The sequence below is a fragment of the Puma concolor genome, chromosome D1 (assembly GCF_028749965.1).
Source record: "Puma concolor isolate L17-30 chromosome D1, mPumCon1.1.hap2, whole genome shotgun sequence".
Lineage (NCBI taxonomy): Eukaryota > Metazoa > Chordata > Mammalia > Carnivora > Felidae > Puma > Puma concolor.
The window spans coordinates 11,889,658-11,911,855 of NC_141676.1; the positions used below are offsets into that span (position 1 = coordinate 11,889,658).

The window sequence follows — 22,198 nt, forward strand, 5'->3', positions numbered from 1 at the left end:
AATTCGTGGGGAGAGGGGAGTGATGGTTATTCCAGGCACAGCAAAGGACATGAGGGATGTCAGTGGCTTAGTAAAAGCTCGGACAGTGTAAAGAGAGAGTTAGCATCTAAGGAGACTCGCAGATTCCTGGAATCCAGCTTCATGGAGGAACACTGCTCTGCCGTCAGTATGGACCAGGTGAGCATCACAGACAGCCTTCCCCTCCTCCAACAGTGAGCTTCGAAGGGACTAGAAACCTGCCCACACTGGGAGTAATGAACGCTCACTATGGGCACACTGTCAACCCCCCTTCCCCCCAAGAACTCTCATGGACTGAAGTCTACACCTCTCAGACCATCACACCCACTGTAGAGATGGGGGAGGGGAGCAGTTGGGTAAGACAGGTTTTGCGAACGTTATAATTGTGTGGACGCTGACCCTGCTGAGAACAGCCAAGATCCTCACTCCTGCTGCCCCCAGGGTGCCTCTCAGACACCCCAAATCACCCCAACAGGGCCTTCACGCTTTTGCTCCTCCAGGGCCCATGGCGGGCGGGGGCCAGCCCCGCGGGCGGGGGCCAGCCCCGCAGGCTGGCACTAACCTTGTTGCCATTGTTGTACATGGCGACCAGACAATAGATGTGGTAGATGTGGCCGCATCTGGACAGCCTTCCCACCAGGTCAGGCTTGACTGTTGGCTGCAGGCCCTTGTAGCCCGAGGGGGCCGTGAGGCGCTCCATACAGATGGTGCAGTCCTGGGGGTGGGAGGGGACAGAGCAGAGAGGCCTTCAGCGCTGGCCCAGCCTGGGAGGCCAGAGGATCTCCGCAGTGATTCTCGCATGATCAGACGTCTGGTGAGGTGTCCCTGTTCCTCTTCTAGAAAACCCACAAACCAGGATATATACAGACATGCCTTTGGGAATCGAAATCTAGGTTTATCTCACTTTACACAGCAGAAAAGTTCCTGGAATAATCGCTGCTGGTGGCACAGGCCACCTGGGGCTCACCACCAAAACTGTCCTCTCCTTTAGGGCGATGATGAGACACTGTCCTTCCTTGGTGTTCTCCAATGGCTTGCGGAGGAAACAGACACTTGCTGACAGACCCTTTATTTAAGCTGAACGTTTGCAAAGCAATTGTATCTCAAGTGTACCAGAAGGGCTGCTGTTTAAATAAGTCAACAAGAGGCACGCCTGGGTGGCTGGGTCAGCTCAGCGTCTGACTTTGGCTCAGGTCATGATCTCACCGTTTGTGAGACGGAGCCCTGAATGGGGCTCCGTGCTGACAGCCTGGAGCCTGCTTTGGATCCTGTGTCTTCCTCTCTCTGCCACCCCTCCCTCACTGCATATGCTCCCTCCCTCTCCCCACCCTCAAAAATAAAATAAATACTGGGGTGCCTGGGTGGCTCAGTCGGTTAAGCATCCAACTTCAGCTCAGGTCACGATCTCACAGTGCATGAGTTCGAGCCCCATGTTAAGCTCTGTGCTGACAGCTCAGAGCCTGCAGCCTGCTTGGGATTCTGTCTCTCTCTCTCCCTCTGTCTCTCCCCCACTCAACGCTCTGTCTCTCTCTCTCAAAAATAAATGAACATGAAAAAACTTTTTCAATAAGAAAATAAACATTAAGGATAAATAAATCAATAAGCCTACAAGAGGATTTCTCAACCTTGGCACTATTGACATTTGGGGTTGGTAATTCTTTGCTGAGGGGGCTGTCCTGGGCACGGTGGCTATTTAGCACCCTTGGCCTCGGCCCATTAGCAGTTCCCTCCCCCACGCCCCTCCCCACCCCCCCATGCAGAACTCCCTCTGGCTGAGAACCACCAGACTATATCAAGCCCATTTAAAAGTCAGTTCCCATGGGGCGCCCGGCTGACTCAGTTGGTTAAGTATCCGGCTCTTGATCTCAGGGTCATGAGTTCAAGCCTCCTTAAAAAAATAATAATAAGTAGAAGAAGAAGAAGAAATAAACGTCAGTTCCCAGGGCTTGTCATGCCGTTTTTGCTACATTCAGACTGTTAACGGGAAGGTGGTTTAGAATGCAGCCTCGGTCTGCGGCTCCAGACCGCCAACCTTGGAGCCCTGTGTCAGCTCTGAGCGGCTCTGTAGCAGCCAGGACGCAGAAATCCGCTCCTGCTGCAACCTGTGGAAAACCCCGGCGGAGGAGAAGCTGTGGGTGAACCCTGCCCTGCCTCCCCCCTGCGCTCACCTCATCTGGCGGGTGCCGGACTTTCTGCAGATACTTCTTGAGCACTTCCTCTGGGGTTTTACCTGTGGGGGGACAGGGTGGTCGGTGGGCCACCAAGACAGAGGTAAGGGATCAAACGGCCTCATCAGGCTGGGCATGCGGACAGGGGAGCCAGCAGCCAGGCTCAAAGCAGGCAGGGGGAGGAATTCATTCTGCAACCACATTTAAGAATCTGAAAGGGAATCGGCAGGAGGAGGAAGGAGCTAGGTGTCTGGGAAGGTGGGAGGTGTGCCTGCCTGTCTTTCCCTCCCGCAGTCTTTTTCCTGACAGTCCCCCCCCCACCCCGCCCCGGGCCTGTTTTCACCAAACCCACTTTTTTTTTTTTTTTTTTTTTTCAACATTTATTTATTTTTGGGACAGAGAGAGACAGAGCATGAACGGGGGAGGGGCAGAGAGAGATGGAGACACAGAATCGGAAACAGGCTCCAGGCTCTGAACCATCAGCCCAGAGCCTGACGCGGGGCTCGAACCCACGGACCGCGAGATCGTGACCTGGCTGAAGTCGGACGCTTAACCGACTGCGCCACCCAGGCGCCCCTCCAAACCCACTTTTTAACTGAGATGGGTGGTGTGGGGCTCTCTTCCGTGTAATCAAAGAGCCTGGGCATGCCCAAACGATGAGGCGAGGTAGCAGAAGACAGCACTGTGTAAACTGTTACGCGTTAAAAAAAAAAAAAAAAAAAAAATGAGGTAGGCTTATCACATGCTTTTTACAGTGTGCCGAGTACTGTCTCGGTCTGTAATGTGGTGTCAAAGTGATTTTATTTTCATGGGAAAGCAGGAAGCTATGCCCACAGCTTCCTTGGCCGCTGACGGTGCGGGAGACCAGCAGCAGGGAAGCATCCTGACAGGCTGCAGCGATTCTGGAATTTCTCTGGGGGCTGGACCTCTAGGAGGCAGCCCAGTCTGAAGGCAGGAGACAGGATGATACAACCTTAAAAGGGACCAGTTCCTCCCTGGGGACCCCTCTTAGCTTCTCTCAGCTTCTATTTTCTCACCTGTGAGATCAGGCAAAGCAAGAGTGCCCACTCAAAGGGCTGCTTTGACAATTAAAGAAGCTAATGGACGCATAGACCTTTAGTACTTTTCCAGCTAAGGGTCCAACATGTGCTATTAATAATCACAGGAAGCGCGGGAAAGTGTGAAATCCTGTCATTTCCTATCAGACTATGAACAGGGCAATTGAGTTCATTTAAGCAGAGAACTTTTGATGGAGTAGAAAAGTAGGGCAAGGGTTTGAGGAAGCAGATCATGCAACCGCCAAAACCCAGGATGCAGGCCCTTCCTTCCCACCAGCCCGCTTCTAAGAATGAAGCTTCTGTTCATTGAGAGCCTCTTGCTTGCCAGGCCCTGGGCCCAGTTACAATATACATGAGATCTCACGGACCCTTCAAAACAAGGTTGTAAGGTGGGGGCCTGGGGTGACGGTCAAGACATTTAACAACCAACACCAGCAGCCAGAAAGACCGGCCGCAGAGCTGAGACAGGGTAGACACACATCTGGACCCCCTGGTGACGGGACTGTGCACAGGGAGGAAGGAGTGCCTGAAGGAAGGTTCGAATGGTCAGCCTAGGGGCTCTGGGGGGACACAGGGCAGTGGTCACTCCCTGTCATGGATGCGTTCTGGGGCACACCTGCCCCATACTTGTTGTGAGCATTTTTTACCCCATTGTAAAGGAAAGAAAAAGGGCTCTCTGCGGTCACATGACTTGGAAGTGTCACAGTCAGGACTGGAACCCAGGCTGTTCTGGCTCCAGGGCCACAGTGACAGTCCCCTGTATCGTATTTTATGCGTCACGTTTGGTGGTTCTGTGTCTCTATATTTCCGGACCGTGTTTTTGCACTTCTTAAGGTGCCTCCCTCTCACGCACAATCCACTTTGGTGCAATCAGCAGAACAGGGGTAGTTGGGCCCGCTTAGCAGACGCAGAAACGAAGGCACAGAGGGTGAAGCCACGGGTATGACCTTGGGTGATGGCGGCAAAGCCACGGCCGAGGCCCACGCCTTTGACTCCCACACCCCCTAAGACAAGGAGGCTGATACCTTTCTTGGCCTGCTTTTTGGTGGTCTTGCGGCTCGTGTTGGAAACCCCCGGGATGGATTTGATTTCGCTCTTGCTGACCGGGGGCGGGTGGAGAACCAGCTTGGGCGGCCTGGTGAGGCACACGGGCAGCCCGGCTGCACTCATGAGAATCCCGGTGATTCCTGGAAGGGCAGGGCGTGAGCTCGGACTGCAGAGTTAGTTCCCAGCATCCCACCAACCGCCCTCCCCGGGAACCCGCCCCCCTGTTTCCCCGGCACAAGCTCTCGTGACTCACTCAGCCTCCCCTGGCCCTCGCTGCCTGCCCCAGAAATGTGTGCGTTTGCTCCTCTCCAACAGAAGCTGTGCTTCTTCCCGCCCTCCCCACCCCGCTCCCAACATCCACATTTGCTTTCATTCAATTCTTTCTTTGCGGTAAATGCTCACCACCTCCTTGGCCCGAGCTTTCCTTTTCCCCCGCCTGCCGTAAAGCAAGCGCTTACCTGCCAGGGCCGGATTAACAGGACTGGACCCATTGAGGTTCTTAACTGGCACAGTGGGGACCCTGTGGAAGGAAAGGGCAGACACATTACGGTTTTGACAAGTGGGGTGGGGTTGGAACCCCCAAAATCCCCTCACTGAGGGGTCCCTTTTCCGACAGAAACTCCTTATCTCTATTCAAGGCAGAGTCGGTTCTTAGCACCACAAGCAGGAAATGTTAACGTTTAAAATCTAAGTACGACCATGTCACCCCTCCCCTCGGAACCCCCCAAATTCGCAATGGCTCCTTAAGTCTCTCGAGGTCCCGGCAAAGCCCACACAGCTCTGTGTGACCTGCCAACGTCCCCCCCCACCGTGCTCAACCCTCATCTTCCTGGTCTCCTCACATATCCCTCACCATTTTATCCTGCTCCATCTGGGCCACACTGCTGCCTCAGGGCCTTTGCCTATGTGGCTCCTTCTGCCTGAAATGCTCTCTCTGCCTCACCTCCTCCTACAGATCCTTTGGTCTCGGCTCACCTTTTTGTGAGGTTCCTGAGACCATCTCATTTAATACCAAGATCCACCCCTCCATCCCACCCCGGGACTCTCAAGCCCTCTTGCCTTACTCTTTCGTTTTTGTTTTGTTTCCCCCAGGGAACGGACGGTTTAAAAAAATTTTTTTAAGTTTATTTATTTTGAGAGAGAGAGAATGAGCGGGGGAGGCACAGAAAGAGAGGGAGACAGAGAATCCCAAGGAGGCTCTGGGCTGTAGCATGGAGCCTGACCCGGGGCTCGAACTCACGAACCGCGAGATCATCACCCGAGCCGACACCAAGAGTCGGAGGCTCAACCGACTGAGCCACTCAGGTGCCCTGGAACTGATGGTTTTTAAAAAATAAGCTGTTGCTTTACTCTCGCCCCCTCCAGAATCAAAACTCCACACGGACAAATATCCTCACAGCCTGACACTAGCAGGCATTCAGTGAGTGTTTGTGGAGCGAATGAAAAATGGAGAGACAAGTTCAAGCCCGGGTGGGTATACCAAGTGGCTCCTGAGAAGCTTTTAAAAAGACAGAGCCCCAGGCCTGAATCAGAATTCCCATGGGGGGGGGGGGGGAGGGGGCACGGAACCTGCATTTTCTCTCGCTTCTGGAGAGGACCCAGATAAGGTTGATCCCAGCCTGACATTGGGAAACCACTGCTCCAACAGCTGTTACCCCTCCTTTTTGCTGAGAAATCTAAATACCAGGCAAAGCCTCCTCCTCTTTCTGTCCTTCTCCCCAGAAACCCGAGCCAGGCTCTGGAGAGGAGTCCGCACAGCTGCCTGGAAAGGCGAGGCCTCCCACGACGCCAAATAGAAAAACATGGGGACACGTGGGGGTGGGTTGTGCGCCATCGCCCCTGCCACCCAGGCTTCCACAGATGGGCTCGGAGGGGGAAAGGGAGCTCGAGGACGTCAATGGACTAGGTCACAGATGACTCCAGGGGCCAGAGGGCCTGAGAAGCCAGCAGATCTGCTATGGGGGGTTGGGGGGTAGGGTGGTGCTGGGAATACAGGAGGGGAAGGGGCGTGTTCAGTTGTTTCTTTGCAGTGTTCGTTATTTGCTTACATGCTCATTCATACAGAGCCCTCCTTCCAGTTGGACTCGCCCCTAGAGCCTGCGGACACGGCGGTGAACAAGACAGCCTGTGGCCCTTCGTCCGTGTGTGACCCTGAAGAGCCCACCTGGTACCAGGCACGGTTCTAACCGCTCACATCGCACAAATCCATCTAAGACTTCCAACAACCTCCACAGGAGGTGCCGTTATCATTAGCTCCAATTTAATGGGCAAGGAGGTTGAGGCACAGAGAGGGTGAGCAAACCCGATGGAGGTCACACAGCTAAGGATTCAAACCCAGGAAATCTGGCTCCGGAGCCCGCTGTTGTAGCCACTCGCCGTGCTGGGCTCTTGTGTCTCTGCGACCCCTCTGTCACCCCACGTGGCAGACAGAGGACATGGGGAACAAAGAGCGTGTGGAATAAATCTAGGACTACGAGAGAGGGGCTGGAATGGGGGGCCTCAAGGCTGAGGACAAGGTCTGCCTGTCCCCCACATGCCCACAGGGATGGGTGCTTCCCCCGCTACGCTGAGTCTTCCGGGGCCCCTGTCCCTTCCCCGGGATGATGACACGTGCACCAGGGCTGTGGGAAGGATGTGAAAGAACACATGTGGGAGCGTTCGTGTCTCAACAGACCACCGCAGCCTGCTTTCCACCCCCAGGATAAATCAAACCCGGATGGGGAGAGGGGAAAGCTGAATTCAACACAAAGGAAAGCTGGCCAAGAAGAGAGGCCCAGCCTTGCTTCTGGACTCTATGGCCTGCCCCCCAGGGCGAGGCACGGCACGGTGGACTGGAGTCAGGGAAACCAGACTGGAGCCCCAAACCTGCCAGTAACTCCTCACAACCTCACCTGTGAACTTGTGAGGGTCTGGAGTTAGCAGGTGCCAGGGGGATGGACTTCTTGAAGATTCCCTGCCCCAATGCCTAAGAGCAAGGCAGCCGCCTAAGCCCTGGGTCCCCTGCGGGGATTGATTGGCCTCCCCACTGCTGGTCTGGAAAAGGAGTGAAGCAGTCTGGCGGCCTGTGTCTGTTCGCTGGCTCCCCACCAGGGGGCAACGCTCACAGCCCAGCCCTGCGCCTACCTTCCCACCCCCTCACCAGCTCCGAGCAACCCCCCCCCCACTGCCCCCACCAGGAGATAAGTAGCTGTGATCTGGGTGACAAAAGCCACCTTTGTTCCCACAAACTGGACTGGCAGGTTTCCACACCCAATCTGGTTAACCAGGAAAGAGTCCCCCTAGCACACCCTGGGCAGCCCAGGGACCCAGGGACGGGGCCAGGTCTGAAGAGAGGGAGGGTCCATATGAGGACCCAGGACTCCCGGGAATACCGTGGTGGGGGGCCATGCCAGGAAAGGGAAAACTTGTCAGCAGGCTCTGGATGGTGGCAGTGGACTTGAGGAGGAAGAGATCTGCTGACAAAATACAGAAGGGTACAGTGGAAGGAGGCTTGCACAGGGGTCAGGAGACCTGCCTTCCAGCTTGGCACTGACCTTGTTCCTTTGGGAGAGCCCCATGGCCCCTCTGCACTTCAGTGACCACATCCAAGTTACCACACCCAAGAGCAGGGCCACCCTACATCTCTGTCCATGGTGTCCCTGTGAGGATTCAGGATCTAGGTCAAATACTCTATAAACCGGCCAGCCCCATGCAAATTGGGGGGTTGTTTACATTTTTGTTTCTCAACTGGAAGAGGAAGTCAGGCTTGATAAAGCCTTTTCCTGCTGGAATAGTCCAATTTTCTGATTCTTGAGGACACGGAGGGCAAAGTGCAAAGCGGAGCCCCGGGCAGTGCACAGGATTGTTGAGGTGGCAACACCTGATCAGCCCTCCCTCTCGGTGACTGGTTAAAATGAAAGCGGTGGAGGCGGCTGGCCGTGGAGGTGGCCCATGGAGTCCCCACCGGTCACACACACCCCCCTCCACCATTCCCCTCCCGCCGGTACATGCCTGAGCCCTCCTTCCAGAAATCAGCAGGCCAATCACTGGCATGCCTCTCACATCCTCCAGCTCGGCCAAAGCTGTCTGGCCTCAGCATCGGAAGACACCCCCTCCCCATTCTGCTGGGCTGTTCTCAGTTTCCATTTCTGTCCCTCACATATAAAACTAAGAAAAGACAAGAGCTGGCACGGTGGCAGAGAAGGGGGCTGATGGCAGGAGAAAAGCTCTGCAGATACCATGGTGAGAAACAGTGGGGTGTTTTTGGAGTTGTGAGCCAACCCAGGAATCCTCCTACAGGACAATGGTCTCGTCTCTCCAGCAACCGAAGTCTCGCTGGAGATAGAGAAGCCTCGATTCTGGAGGAGAGGGCCAGAGGGGCGACTCCCGCCCCCCACTACACAGCCCCCCTCTTTTCTCTTTACAAACCCCCTGCTTGTGTGTCTGAATAATTCACAGGGTCTTTTGTTCCCCCTCAAACCCTTCTCTTCAGCCCACCTCTCCCGCCCTCCCCGGTCTTCCTTTTTTCCGTGGGAAAGTTGCTTGAAGAGCTCACGGACAGGGAGGGCGGAGGGAAGGGGCCATTCCACGACAGAAGGTGGACGGCAATGCCAGACAAAGGGAATAAGCACGCTAATTAAATGGCCAAGAAAGACTGGAGGAGAAAATGGTGGTGGGGGTGAGGGTGGTGGTAAGAGGTGAAAAGGGAAGGGGCTGGAAGATAGAAGGGTAGGGCGGGGCCTCCCCTGTCAGGAAAACAGAGCGGAGAAAAAAGCGTGTTTCTATAGGCCTTTTGAAACAGCACTGCCCCGGACCTCCACTCCATTCTCCACTCCATTCTCCGGCTCCGATTCCGCTGGGCTGGCGGGCAGGGGGAATAGAGTGGAGATAAAGAGCTGTCGGCTTCCTCAGTGAGGTTTAAAGTGAGCAGGGCGTCCTTGCCCCCAATTATGGCACGAGGTCACTTGGCTTTTGCCAAGGGCGCCAGAAATGAGGTGGGGCGTTAGAGGCTGCTCAGCTTTGACTTCAGTTCGACTACACAGCACACATTCAATAGATACACATTAACAACAACAATAATAGCAGCTAATACTGACCAAACTCTTACTACTGCCGAGCGTTGGGCTAAATCCACACGCTGAGCACTGCCTTTAATCCTCATGACAGCCCTGATAAGGAAGGTACTATGACTGTCCCCACTTTCCAGAGGAGCAAGCTGAAGACAGAGGGTGCAAAACTTGCCCCAAGTTGCACATGAAGGAACTTGGGTTCCAGCCCGGGGCAGTCAGGTGCTGGAGGCTGGGTTTCTCATCCAGTATATGAGCCTCCCTCTGCCGCACAAATAATTACCCTGGTACTCTGTCAGAGGCCCCCAGGACGCTGCTGTGTGGCCTTGGGGAGAAACTGAGCAGTGGTGTGGTTTAGGTGCCCATTCCCCTCTACCAAATATTCTGCCAGTTCAGAAGGAGTCATGTGAAAACCCCACACATCTGACCTGCACTTGACCATTTATAAACTGCCTTCACATACGGCGAGGAGCTGAGCTTTAGCCAAAAGGACAGAGGACTAGAGGACTAAACCCTGGGCCCCAACCCCCACTCTGTGACACATGGGCCGTGTGGCCCTCCTTGGGAAGTGAATTCTGAGCCGCGTGCCCGAGCCTGATACTGGGTGCACCAGGTCAGAGAATGAGATAATACTGGCAGGTGCATCTGGTAAATTCTCCAGGGATGCACTCCCTTAGTGGAGGTTTCCACAAGGACTCCATGGGGCAGGCAAGGCAAGCGTGAGGTTCCCCATTTCGCACACGAGGAAATTGGACCTTGCAGACTCTGGCTTAGCTTAGGCAGAGACCCAAGGGAAGGCCGGGCCTCTCCCTCCCCAGTACACCTGCCTCTCCTTGTCTCCCAGCACTGAACCTCTGTGTGCAGATGGCCTCCCCTGGGCAGCCTGAATTTCCCACTTGGGTGTACAACCTCAGTCCAAACCACCCGGACAGTCTGGGGCTCAGGGGTCACAGGCAGGGCCAGGCCCCTCTGGAGGAAAGGAAGATGGGGCTGGCGTGAGAGGCCAATCTCACAAGAAATCGGGAGCTGGCAGGCAAAGGCCGTGGGCACCATGCGGACCTGGGTCTCCCCCGTTTGACGATTAGGGGGACCAAGAAGATCATAAAAAGCAGTGATCACAGAACCGACAACACTGGGCTGTCACGGGAAGAATTGAGACAACGCACGGAAGGTGCCTGGCACACATAGTAAGTGCTTACTAAATATGGGCTCTTAGCTCCAAACTGGAGTTCCAGAGAGACCAGAGGAAAGGAGCTAAGTCTCATCCGGCACCTGCTGTATGCCGGGCATTGTGACAGAGAAGCAGGATGGCAGTCAGAAAAGAGTCTGGCTCTGGCATCAGCCTTCCTGAAGTTTGAATTTTGATCTCAGCCAATGATTAGTTCTCTGCCCTTGAGCGAGGGAACCTCTGATTTCTTCCTGGGTAAAAGGGGATCCAAATGCCTACTTCAAAGAGTTTCTGTAATCGGGACACCTGGGTGGCTCAGTCGGTTGACCATCCGACTTCAGCTCAGGTCATGATCTCACAGTCTGTGAGTTCGAGCCCCGCATCCAGCTCTGTGCTGACAGCTCAGAGTCTGGAGCCTACTTGGGATTCTCTCTCTCTCCCTCTCTCTCTCTCGGCCCTCCCCTGCTCACATTCTGTCTCTGTCTCTCAAAAATAAATACATGGTAAAAAGAAAAAAAAAAAAAAAAAAAGAGTTGCTGTAAGGATTCAATGAGGTGATAAAGCCCCCAACCTAGATCCTGGTGGGAGCCCCCTTAATACTGCCTGTTAGGACATGGTGTGCATAACCTTCAACCCTCAGCAGTGACCCTAACGGGGAGGATTATCGAAGGCATTTACGGAGGAGGAAGTTAGGACTCTGGGATGTTAGGCACGTGTCCCAAATCACACAGCTGTGGCAGCGTCTCCATTAGAAGCCAGATCCGGTGGACCCCAAAGGCCAAGCCCACCCTTACCCACCACACCGTGCTGCCTTCCACCTGCAGCCGGAGGCTCAGGACAAGAGGACAGGGAGCTTAAGTCCTGGCAGGCAGCCCCCTTTCACCTCTGGCCCAGGTCAGTCGGGTCTGTGCCCTAAACGCTCACAGGCATCAGGTGAAAGTACCTACCCAGAGGCGATCAGCACCCGGGACTGGGCGATGGCCAGTCGCTGCAGGTTGGTCCGATTTAAGGTCGCCAGGGCCACCCTTCCCGTCTTGCCGTTGGCTCCGGGGGGGCTGGCAGGAGAGCCCATGGTCACCCCAGCCGGCGTGCCGGAGGCCTGTCGCCGGATCGCCTGCGACGGGACGGGCTTCACCGGGCCTCGGATGGTGCCCGTGCTGTCCAGCGGCTTGGCCGCAGGGCCTGGTGGGGGGGGCAGCCTGGCCGCCCCAGACGGGGGCATGTGCTTGCGGGCGGCCGGGGGCTGCAGCGGCCCCGCGCTCCCCCCGTTGGCCACGGCGGCCTTGACGCTCATCACCAGGACGCACTGTGGGCAGGAGCAGGGCGGGGCCGCGGGCGAGGCGGCCGACGCGGGGCTGGCCGGCCAGGACTGGGCCTTGGGCAGGGCGCCCGTGACCATGGGGTAGACGAGATCCAGGCGCCGGCGGACGCGGCGTTGGCGCTGCGTCTGCCGGTTGATCTGGCCCATGGTGCTGAAGTCGATGACGTAGCTGAAGCCGACAGAAGTGAGGTCGATCCAGGGGTGCTGCTTCTCGTAGGCGTGCTGGATGGTGATGCCCACCTCCATGTCGTAGGGCGTCCAAGAGCCGTTGTCATTCTCCCACTCCCACACCACGCCCTTCCCGGGCGCCGAGGACGGGTCGTAGTAGTTGCGGCGAACTGGGCGCAGGGTCCCTGGCAGAGGGGGACGGAGCACAGGGTAGGGGTCAGCAGGGAATGAAACCGGATTTGGTTAGTCCCGGCGGGCACTGGGCTGCCTGTTGGGGTATCAGCTTTGAGGTGGGGTGGGAGCATCTGAGTGACAGCGTGAAGGGTGTGGGGTTAGTGTGGGGTACCAGAAAAAAGCACCTGCCGGTTTGCAGTCCCGAGACCTTGGTTTGCAGCCAAATTCATTCACTTCCCAGTTTACGTAGAAATCCCCAACATCCTTTCCTTCCCGGAGAAACAAGGACTCCTTTGCAGAGTTTTTGTGAAAATAAATGCGATCTGCTTATTCATCTAACAAACAAATATGTATTGGAATATGGATGCCACGTCCTGGATCTCTCCTGCGCCCTGCAATTTGCACTAAGGCCCATAAAGCCCTTGACACACAGTAGGCGCTCAGAAATAGCCTGTCACTTGTCCCCTACCCTGCAAATGCCCCTGCCCAGAGGGTTATGAGGAAAAGAACAAAGAGTCAGGATAGCCTAGAGGGCAGAGGAAGAAGATGAGACCCCCAGGAAGCCAGCCCAGCCTGGTGGAGTGAGAGCTCCCTCTCTGTCCCTTTAAGGGTGCAGCAAAAACAAAAATAGAAAATCAGGTTGCCAGAACTCTTACACTTTCGAGCATTAAATCTTCTATCAAAACAGTAATAATGATCATGATTATTTTCTATTTCTCTAACACTTTTCTTTCCCAAAGCTCAAGCCATCCTAAAGATAGGATTGTCTTGATTTTTAGTCTCACTGGGGGAAGGGAGAGCAGGGAAGAGGCCAGGATTATTTCAGGGAAGCAATACAGAAGAAATGAACCTACAGGTTCAAAGGGACTCGAAGGAAAAGGAAGTCTATAACTGTTGCCTCTTTCTCCCCGACCCACCCTAAGACTGAATTCAGACTCATGCCCAATCAGGGCTCATTTCATGGCTATCAACATCAAGGCCGAAGATGCCTGGGTCAAGGCAGGGTGAGGGGACCTGGGAGGGCTCCAAGAGTGCCTGAATCTCGCATCTGTCAGCTTAGGCCTTATCCATCAGTGGTGGGAAAAGGCTCCCCTTTACAGGCCTCTGACCCATCCCCTCCTCCAACCCAGAGGGAGACACCAAGGCCGGGGACAGAATTCCATTCAAGGGGGGAAGAAAAGGAACAATGTCTATTCAGTCCTTTTCCAGGGTCATAACCCGCCCCCCACCCCAACTCCAAGCCCCTTAATGACCCAAAACATCAACATTCAGAGGCAGGAGGGTGAAGAAAACAATCCCCTATTCAGCACCAGGACGCTGCTGGGGGATCTGGGGAGGGGGGAGCTGGATGGGAGGAAGAGAGGAGGAAGAAGGGGGGTGGGCAGTAGTTCCCCGGTTTGCCTCCATTTCCTTCGTAAGTAGCCAGCTCACTGGGGGACAAAGAGCACAGGCTCTGGGTCCAACAGCAGAGGCTCTGTCCCTTCCAGCTGTGCGACTGAGCCTCAGTTTCCTCGTCTGCATCTGCCTGGGTCCTGGGGAGCTACTTCAAAGGGTGGATTTGAGGATTAAAGGAAGGAATGAATAGAAGGGGTTGAAATCGCACCTGCCCCATGCCAAGAGCTCACTAAAAGTTGGTTGATTATCATTGTAATTTATTTTCTATTATATGTCCAAGCGGGATGGAGAAGTCATGGTAAGTTTAGTTCAGAGGATATCTGTGGGGTGTGGGGTGTGTGTGTGTGGGGGGGGGGGGAGTTTGCATATAACCCCTTATACAATCTTTCTTATTTAGAAAGCCCCTATCTCATCCCATATGATCAATGAAACGAAGGAGATGAAGTTTCGAGAGCTTAAATGACCCTATTCTATCTTCTCTCCAGCGAAGCGGGGGCAATTCACGTGTCCGATTCTCACAAATATGCTTAAGAGGCTTTTTTTTTACAACAGTGGTATCAATCCCAATAGCTGTGGCTCTCCCATACCCTTCCAGGTTTATGTCCCCCCACCCCCAACCGCCCCCATGCTGCTCTTTTCCTGGACTCCAGGCAGACGCATGGCCTTTTATCGTCCTGCACTCCCTCACAGGTCTCTGACCCCCCTCCCCTACTACTCCCCAGGTCCCGTGCACGGAAATGCCCTCCTTTGCCATTTCTACCTATCGAGACTGTGCTCATTTGGGTCCTGTGCCATTTGCCATCCATTTCCTGAAATGCTCTCCCAGCCCAGGCCCCCCTCAGGAGGTCTGGGGTGCAGATCTGCCTGTGCCCCATGTGGACCAGGGTCTTGGCGTTTTTTCCTACGGTGCCTCGAGTGCAGGCAGAGTCACAACCCTCCAGCTCTGCTCTGGCGCCCAAGGCGGCAGTAATGAGGACTCCACAAAGGCACGGTAGACTTCTGGCTACTTCGGCATTTAGTCATTTGTCACATGTTGCCGGGTCCCCACTGGCTGCCTTGGGGAATGCAGGCACTACTCAAACAGCTTACAGTCTAAAACTAGACAAGGGGGGCGAATGACTATTTATGAGGCCGAATATGCCCGGGAAGGGTGCCAACAAAATGCACGTGGGCTGAGGAAACCTGCCCACATCCCCACTGTGCGTGAATCCCTTCCGTGCACTCCCCTTAGGTCAAAACCTGACCCTCTCCACTCCCTCCCATCTCTGCAGCCGCCTCACACCCTAATAACTCTGCTTACATTTCTGCCACACTGGCCCTTCCAGTCCCTCCCCACTGCCATGTTTCTCCTCGTTGGGCCTTTGCACAATGCTGGACTCCCCCCCACCCCACAAGGCACTCTGGCATCCTCTTTGCTGCCCATAGTTCAGATTTCCACTCCTTTCCTCCAGGAAACTTCTCTGGACTGCCCTGACCAGATCAGATTCTCATTCTTGCCTTTTTTTTGCAGCATTTATCTTGATGTGCAGTTACACATTTGCTGGTGTGGTTAATTTGGTAAATGTCTGTATCTCTTCACCGGACTCCCAAATGCTACGAGAGTGGGCACCCAGGTGTTTGCTCGTGGTTTCACCGCCCCCCCCCCATGCCCAACATTTCCTAGGGGCTCCATAAATACCGACCGGATAAAGGAAGCAATGATGGTTCGGAGGACATTTCAAGAAATGGATGAGGCTTGAATGAGAAGGAGAATTTCAACAGGCGAAAGTGGCAAAGAAGGGCGTTTCAGTAGAAGGGACTTTGTGAATAGTTCGGGGAGGGGGTGTCAGAGAACTCTGATGCAGGAGGATAAAAGGGACATCCGTTCGTCAGGAATTGAGGAAGATACAAGGCAGAGAGGAAGATAAACCTGGAAAGTTATGTCAGAGCCAAGGCTTAGACAGTCTGGAACACCAGGCTGTGAAGGTTTTATTTGTAGGCAATGAGGAGCCAGTGAAGTCTGTGACACAGAGAAGTGACAAGACTAGAGTTGCTCTGTTAATGAGTTCCAAGTGAGAAGTAATGAGGGTATGGGCAGTGGAGATGAAAAGGAGGTGACAGACTGGAGGGACCCTGCAGAGAAGAAATGGGTAGGAAGTGACCATGAGTAGCTGAATTCAATGCTTTCCAAGAGAGTTTCCAGAATCACCGGCTTCAGAATCTCCTGGGGGTACTTAACACCTTCTAGTGTACCCACTGGCTGCCATGAGGAATCACCAGCATCTCCAGGGCCTGGGCCTGGGCATCTGCATGCAAACAACCATCCCGGATCTTCACCATGCACACTAATTTCAACAGCTGGCCACACGGTCTACGTTGCCTTACACACTGGGCACGAGAACAACACTGTGACAGAGTCAAAGAATCCTGAGGTCTCGACCACGGGCGAGGGGTAAAATGGGGACACCATTTGCCGGCAGAGGGGTTTCAAGAGGAAGAGCCAGTTTTTGGAGGGAAAGACGCTGAGTTCAGTTCAGCCCCAGCAGGTTATTTAGAGACAGAAGGCAGACTTCAGAACCAACGCCGTGGTACAAAAGAATTTCATCGCGGGATTTCGTGTCTCTGATTATTTTCAGAGTCCGCTCTGTCTGGAATGTGCTAGTCCCGGCCTCCTCTATAGTCAGGCCCACGAACTAGATGATCTGAGAAATCCATTTAGTCCTTGAGTGCAGTGACCCAAAGAAAAGGCCGCTAATGGGATAGGAATAAAGAATGTTCATAAACCAAGCGGGGAGAAAGAGAGGGAAGATCAGTTTTTCCTGGCAGCTCAGACACCTGCATTCCGAAGCACCAGAGATGTTTTGGCTCCTGGGAAAAGGGAGAAACACCTTCCAGGCATGAGCCAGTCTCGAAGGCACTTTACCCGCATCTGTACATCGCTGTGTCAGAGAGATCCCGGGCCTCTCCCACAAGCGCCCCACAGCCCCACTGGAATGTCCTGTGGGGGCAAAGCCCTGGAAGTTTCGCCATTTGCTACATCCCACATGCCTGGAACAGCGCCTGCATGAAGTAGGCGCTCCAGAAGCGTTCACTGATGACAGAGTAGAGCGTGGGACACTTCATTTGGAATCTCAGCTCTGCCATGGACTAGCCGTAAAACTCAGAGCAACTCAGTCTCTTCCAGATTGTTTCCTTTCCTATAAAATGGGGACAATAGGTCCTTCCTAAGATCACTGTGAGGATCAAACAAGACAATGTGTGTGTGCAAGGGGCCTGGGGCATCCTCCATATTGTATCACGACACCTGCCTCTTCCGCTCCGGTGCTCACACAGGGCAGAGGGTATTGTGGGGCCCAAAGAATCAGCTTCTGTCAAAACCTGTCATCTCTCTCCATCTGACCTTTGTCACCACATTAAAGACATAGAAAAGGCAAAAGTTGCAGAGAACACTCTTGAGCTGGGAAGGACACTCCCTCACACCAGGCCAGTTCCAAGCAGCATCCTCACAGGTACGGGGGCCAAACCCATTCGCCTGCCCATCTGAATGATGACAGGAAAGGAGCCAGGGGACTCTCAAGGCTGCTCTTCCTTCTACAGAGAAAAAAACGTGGACCGAGCAGCTAAGGGACTTGCTCAAGGTCACACAGAAGCCAGCGAGGCTGGGATGACAGCCTGAGTCACTCTCCCCACTCACAGCCTGGACTCCCCACGTCCTGCTGCTGGAGCCCTGGAGGTGGTGGCAATCAGGTGTCCCGGAAGATACAAGGGACGGCGATGCTGAAGGACAGCACTCCAGTCACTTGCCTGTGACAGAAAAGGTGAGCCCCATCAAGGCAAATGACCGTACAGGCACAGGGCCCAAGCAAGGCTCTGGAAGCAGCCAAGACTGTCACCTCTACCTCGCTTCATCTCCTCCCTTCTTCCAGATTTCCTAGCCGGAAACACAGAAACACGATGACCAGAGACCAGCAGAGTGCAAATAAGCTGGAACCCAGAGGCCGTGTGGGGAGGAAGGGCCCGGGGCAAACAAAGGCGGCAGAGGGCCCATGTACCCTCCCGGCCATCTCCCTGGAGACGGGGTGGGTGAGGCTGGAGCCCAGGGGAGCCGAGGGTCTGAGGCCTCACTTGCAGCAAGCCAGGCAACTTGTGAAAAAAAACAAAGCTCCCATGTCAGGAAATGTCCCCACATAGAGGAGGCAAAAAAAAAAAAAAAAAAAAAAGAGGACTCAGTCTCTAGGCAGGGGGACTTCCAGCTCTTCTTTGTTTCTGGGGATGTTTCTGGTTCCCAGCTTCAAACCGTGGCTTGGGGATGGCGGGTAATTTAATTAAACATTGCCAGGGCTTGGCTGAGGTTGCCTGGGCGCCCGCAGTATGAAGTTCCTACCCTGTCATGGCCTCATCAATGAGCTACATTGAGAGGAGCTGCGTGTCTGTTGGTGGAGAAGGGAGAGGAGGGGGTTCCAAGCCCAGAAGCCCAGAGATTCTATTCTGCTTTGACAAGCTCCTTGACAGCCCAGCATTCCTGGGAATTCAGCCCAGTGCCTTCAGCAGCCAGCGCAGGGCCTGGCACCGGGAGGAAGGCCGTCGGGATCATTCATCGACTGACCATTAGAAGCAGCCTGAGTCGTGAGCCTCTAAGACAGGCAAGAATGTAAAACACACCCCGAGGCAGTCTTTAAAATGATCCGGGCTACTAGCTCTCTGCCTCTGGTCTAAAATCTGAGAAGCCCCAGCCTCGGACTGAACTGCTAACCACCAGGCCATGGTCAGCCTGTCTTCAGGCTGGACCTGGGAGGGGGACACGGCTTCCGTCCCTTAACCCAGTTTTCTCCATAATTTCACATCTGATGGTAGAAAGGGCGTTTCAAGCCATGACTCTTCATTCCCCTCTTTAAGATACCCCTAAACACTGATTAAATTCACCCCTACCCAAATGTGGGACAGGGGCTGGGACAAGCATGTCACCAGGGTGTTTCTCTCTATGCTGCAGAGATTTAGACTGAAATAGAGAAGCTAACACCTGCCTGTTTATTCTGAGTAGGACTGGAATTCTGGGTCAGGTGTCTTAACTGCTAATCTCCCAGGTCCCACTTCCGGGGCTCAGCGCACCAACCCCCCCTCCTCCCCGCCCCCCAACAGTCGGTTGCCTCCACCCTCACTTCCACAACCTTTACCCCAATTGCCCAGTTACATTCTCTTCCCTCCCCTTGGCCACATTTAATCCTCTTTCTCAATCTCCTAACATTCCTCCCCATTCCCTCCTCCCTCCCAGTGGCTCTCAGTTCCACCTCCCTGCCTTTCCCACCACCGGGGTTTAAGCGAGCCCCTCCAGATGCTAACACTTCTGGAATCCTTTCCCCAGAAGGCTTTACTCAGTTGGCCGGTGTCTGCAAAGTCCCTGGCAAAGAAGCCATTGGGAGTTAGGACTGAAGATGGGGACGCAAGGGTGGAAAGACACCCCTTTCCCATGACAATCCTAATTAGCACACAGGATGTGGGGGCTTTCCAAGGAGGCTGGGATGCCCTGCTCAAGCAGCTGTTCTCTGATCCCCTGGGACTCCCCCCCCTCCCCATCCTCTCTAGCCCCTCCCCACCACACCTGCTTCACCAGGCTCCTGGGTCACAATCTCCGGAAAGCCGGGCCAGAATTCCAGAAACAACCTCCCACCCCCAAGAAGACAGAGGCTCCTGGAGAGGAGGCAGACTTGTCCCAGGTCCTCAGTTAAGCCTGGACACCCCGATCCGAGCAAAGTCAAGCAGCTGGGTCCTGCCCCTCCCACCACTGACCCACCACCCTGAGCCCCTCTTCTTTGCTCTGACCTGCAAAGCCTGGTCAGGGGGGAAGTGGGATTGTGGTGGCCACAGTGGCAACCTGATTCTCACGAAAAGATGGGGGGGTTAGTGCTCTGGAAGACCAGCGTGTCAGTTTCAGGAGGAAGCTTGGGGACCCTTTCTCCTTAGGAATCCACCTCCTCCTACGCGGACAAAGGGAGCGGCTTTCCTGCCAGGCATTCCGGAGCCGCGGCCCTCCCCCTCCTCTCTCCATCTGCTCTGGCCTGTTGCTTCAAGCACTTGGAGTGCACAGGCGGTACTGGCCAATGCCACAGCATCCGGGGTGTTTCATGTCCTGGAATCCCCCAGCAGCTCCAGGCTCTCCTCCCAGGGCGCCCGCCCTTCCCCTGCTAGACCACAGCGAATGCCTCCAGGGAACCCCTTCTTCCTTCCCCCCAGCCCCCCTCCCCCCCGCAGGACCCAGCTGCGGGAATGCAACCCACAGAAGGCAAGCCACACAGAAGGGGCAGAGGCAGTAAGGTGGGTGGTGAGGGGGACAGGTGGCGGCCCCGTGGGTGCCTGAGGCAAAGCAGGGTCAGCCAACGTGTGAGGATGCAGGAAACCTTTCCCAGCGGCTGGGATTGCATGTGGGCTGGGCCGGCCCTGGAATTTCTACATCGGAGGACTTGGGGCCACCAAGCGCTTAAAGGGGGGCGCGAGATGGAACGGGGGGACGGTTCTTAGGGGCTCGGTTGAAGCTCGATTTGCACAAGCAGAACACGGATACTACTTGCATGGACGTTTATTGCTGAGGCAATCTTAAGAGGATGGCGGGGAGTAAAGCGCCCCCTCCACGACCACCTCCTGGTGACACGCCGCACGGAGTTGCGGACTGGGTGGGTCCGGGTGGGCTCCCGAGGCGGGAGATCCCAGGGCAGGGAGGGGAGGTGGGCGCGGGCGGGGCAGGGGCGCCGGCTCACCGGTATCCTGGCGGAACTGGTTCATGGACTGCAGGTCGATGATGTAGGGCGCGAGACGGCTGTCCACCTGGCCCAGCACCACGCTGCCCCCGGCGCGGGGGCCGGCGCGGACCACCGCCTCGATGTGGTGGCTCACGGCCGGGCTGTAGGGACGCCAGCGGCCGTGCTCGTTCAGCCATTCCCAGACCACCACGGCCGAGGCCAGGAGCATGGCGAGCCCCGGGCCGCGGCGGCAGCGCCGCGCCGCCTGCCTCCCGGGCCCCGCGCGCCGGTCCTCCTCCGCTTCCTCCTGCGCCGCCGCCCGCGGGCCTCGGCCGCGCCCCCCGCCCCGCGCCCCGCCGCCCCGGGCAGCCTCAGCTCCGGCCCATGGGCCGCTCCCCAGCCGCGCATCCACCGGGGCCCGGGCACCCGGGCCGCCCGGCTCCGACCGCGCGCCGCCGCCGCCGCCGGGGTCCGCCGCTGCCGCCGCCGCCGCTCCGTGGGGTCGAGCGGCTTCATGCAAAGCCCCGGCCCTGCGCAGACAGGCCCCCGCCTCGCGAAGCCCCGGCGGGCGCGCGGCCGGAGCCCCGGCTGCCCGAGCTGGGCTGGCGGCGACGCGAGCCCCGGGCCCTCGCACCAGTTGCGCCTCGGGCTCTGCGGGCGGCGGGGTGGGAGCTCGCCGCGCGCTCGCGCTCGGAAAGGCACGCCGGGCTCCCCTCCCCGCGCGCCCCTCCCTGCCCACCCTCCGGCCGCGCGGACGCGGTGGCCGCCGCGGCGAGAGCTCCCCCTCCCTGCGGCTCTGCTCAGTCGCCTCCAGAATGGAGCGCCCCTCCCGAGCGGGGCGCTAAGGCAAACGCGCGCCCGCGGGGGTTTCCCGCGTCCCCAGGCGCCCCAAAGCGGCCGGCCATGACGCGGCCCCGGGACCGCAGCTGTCGCGCGCCGCCGCTCTGCAGCCTCCCTCCCAGAAACGGAATGGTCTTTCTCTCCGCGTTTAATTCAGCGCGATCGGGGTCCGCAGCGCCAGCGCCGAGACACGCGGTGTCTCCGGCTCGCGCACGCACTCACACTCACACACTCGCACACACTCGCGCGCCCGCACCCCCACGCCCTCCTTGCTCCGGCTCCTATTACCTCATCTTCGCCCGCATCCTCAGCTGTCCGTCAAGGATGCGGAGCCACGCCCCCGGCGGCCCGGGCCCCGGAGGGGGGCGCCCGCGGCTCACACGCCCCCTGCTGGCCCGGGGCGACGCGTGCGGGCCAGTGGCCACGCACGGCCGCTCGCCTCTAACCTCTGCTCCTGAGACCCGGTGCAAAGGGTTGCAGCGATTTGGAGGGTGATGGGTTTATATCGTCCGCCTAGAGGGCAAATGTGTTTTTTTCTGGTCTGGTTCAACGTTACTGTAGTCCGGGAGATACAGGCTAAATTGAGTTATTCTGCAGGGTTTCTGGGACCAAAATATTGGGAGAGTAGGACAGACACGAGCTAGACTTGGCTATTTTCGTCATCGCTCGTTAATAGGAAAATAACCCAGAAGGGCAGATTAACATCAGGATTTCACGGTAATTTTGCCAGAGAACGCAAACTTCGTTTTGCTGAGGTGGCTGGCGACCGCATACATGAATTCATATGATCAGGAAGATCCAGGATACCATACAGAAATAAAAACAGTTTGTGTTAGGGGCTGGGATTAAGAATCTCTTTGAAATAACCATTTTCTTTCATAATGTCATGAGCTTTGTCTTTTGTTTCGGAAGATTTGCTTTCCCTCTCTTGCTCCCTCTTGAATTACAGCCACCTGTTCTATCGTTAGCATTTCCCATTTCTTCTTCATCCTTCTTCCCTCGTCTCCCTGTTCACAGGGTTCTAGATAAGAAGCAAAAGAAAAAAACAATCATATATGTTCTTCGTCCAGCCTCCAAAAAGGT

At 55.9% G+C, this 22,198-nt stretch overlaps 1 protein-coding gene across 2 annotated transcripts in view; it reads right to left on the reverse strand.

Annotated features, from left to right (window-relative positions):
- The window catches only part of DTX4 (deltex E3 ubiquitin ligase 4), a 37,404-nt gene extending 15,947 nt beyond the window's left edge, over window positions 1-21,457 (reverse strand). Inside the window, exons 1-6 of one of the 2 annotated variants that reach the window (XM_086677325.1) lie at window positions 21,404-21,457; window positions 11,452-12,178; window positions 4,750-4,811; window positions 4,270-4,431; window positions 2,187-2,248; window positions 581-733 (exon numbers count right to left, since the gene is read on the reverse strand). In XM_086677325.1, coding sequence (XP_086533451.1) covers window positions 581-733; window positions 2,187-2,248; window positions 4,270-4,431; window positions 4,750-4,811; window positions 11,452-12,071 — 1,059 coding nt within the window. In that variant the 5' untranslated portion in view covers window positions 12,072-12,178; window positions 21,404-21,457. The other variant, XM_086677324.1, reaches the window with a different exon arrangement.
- Window positions 21,458-22,198: the final 741 nt, after the last annotated feature.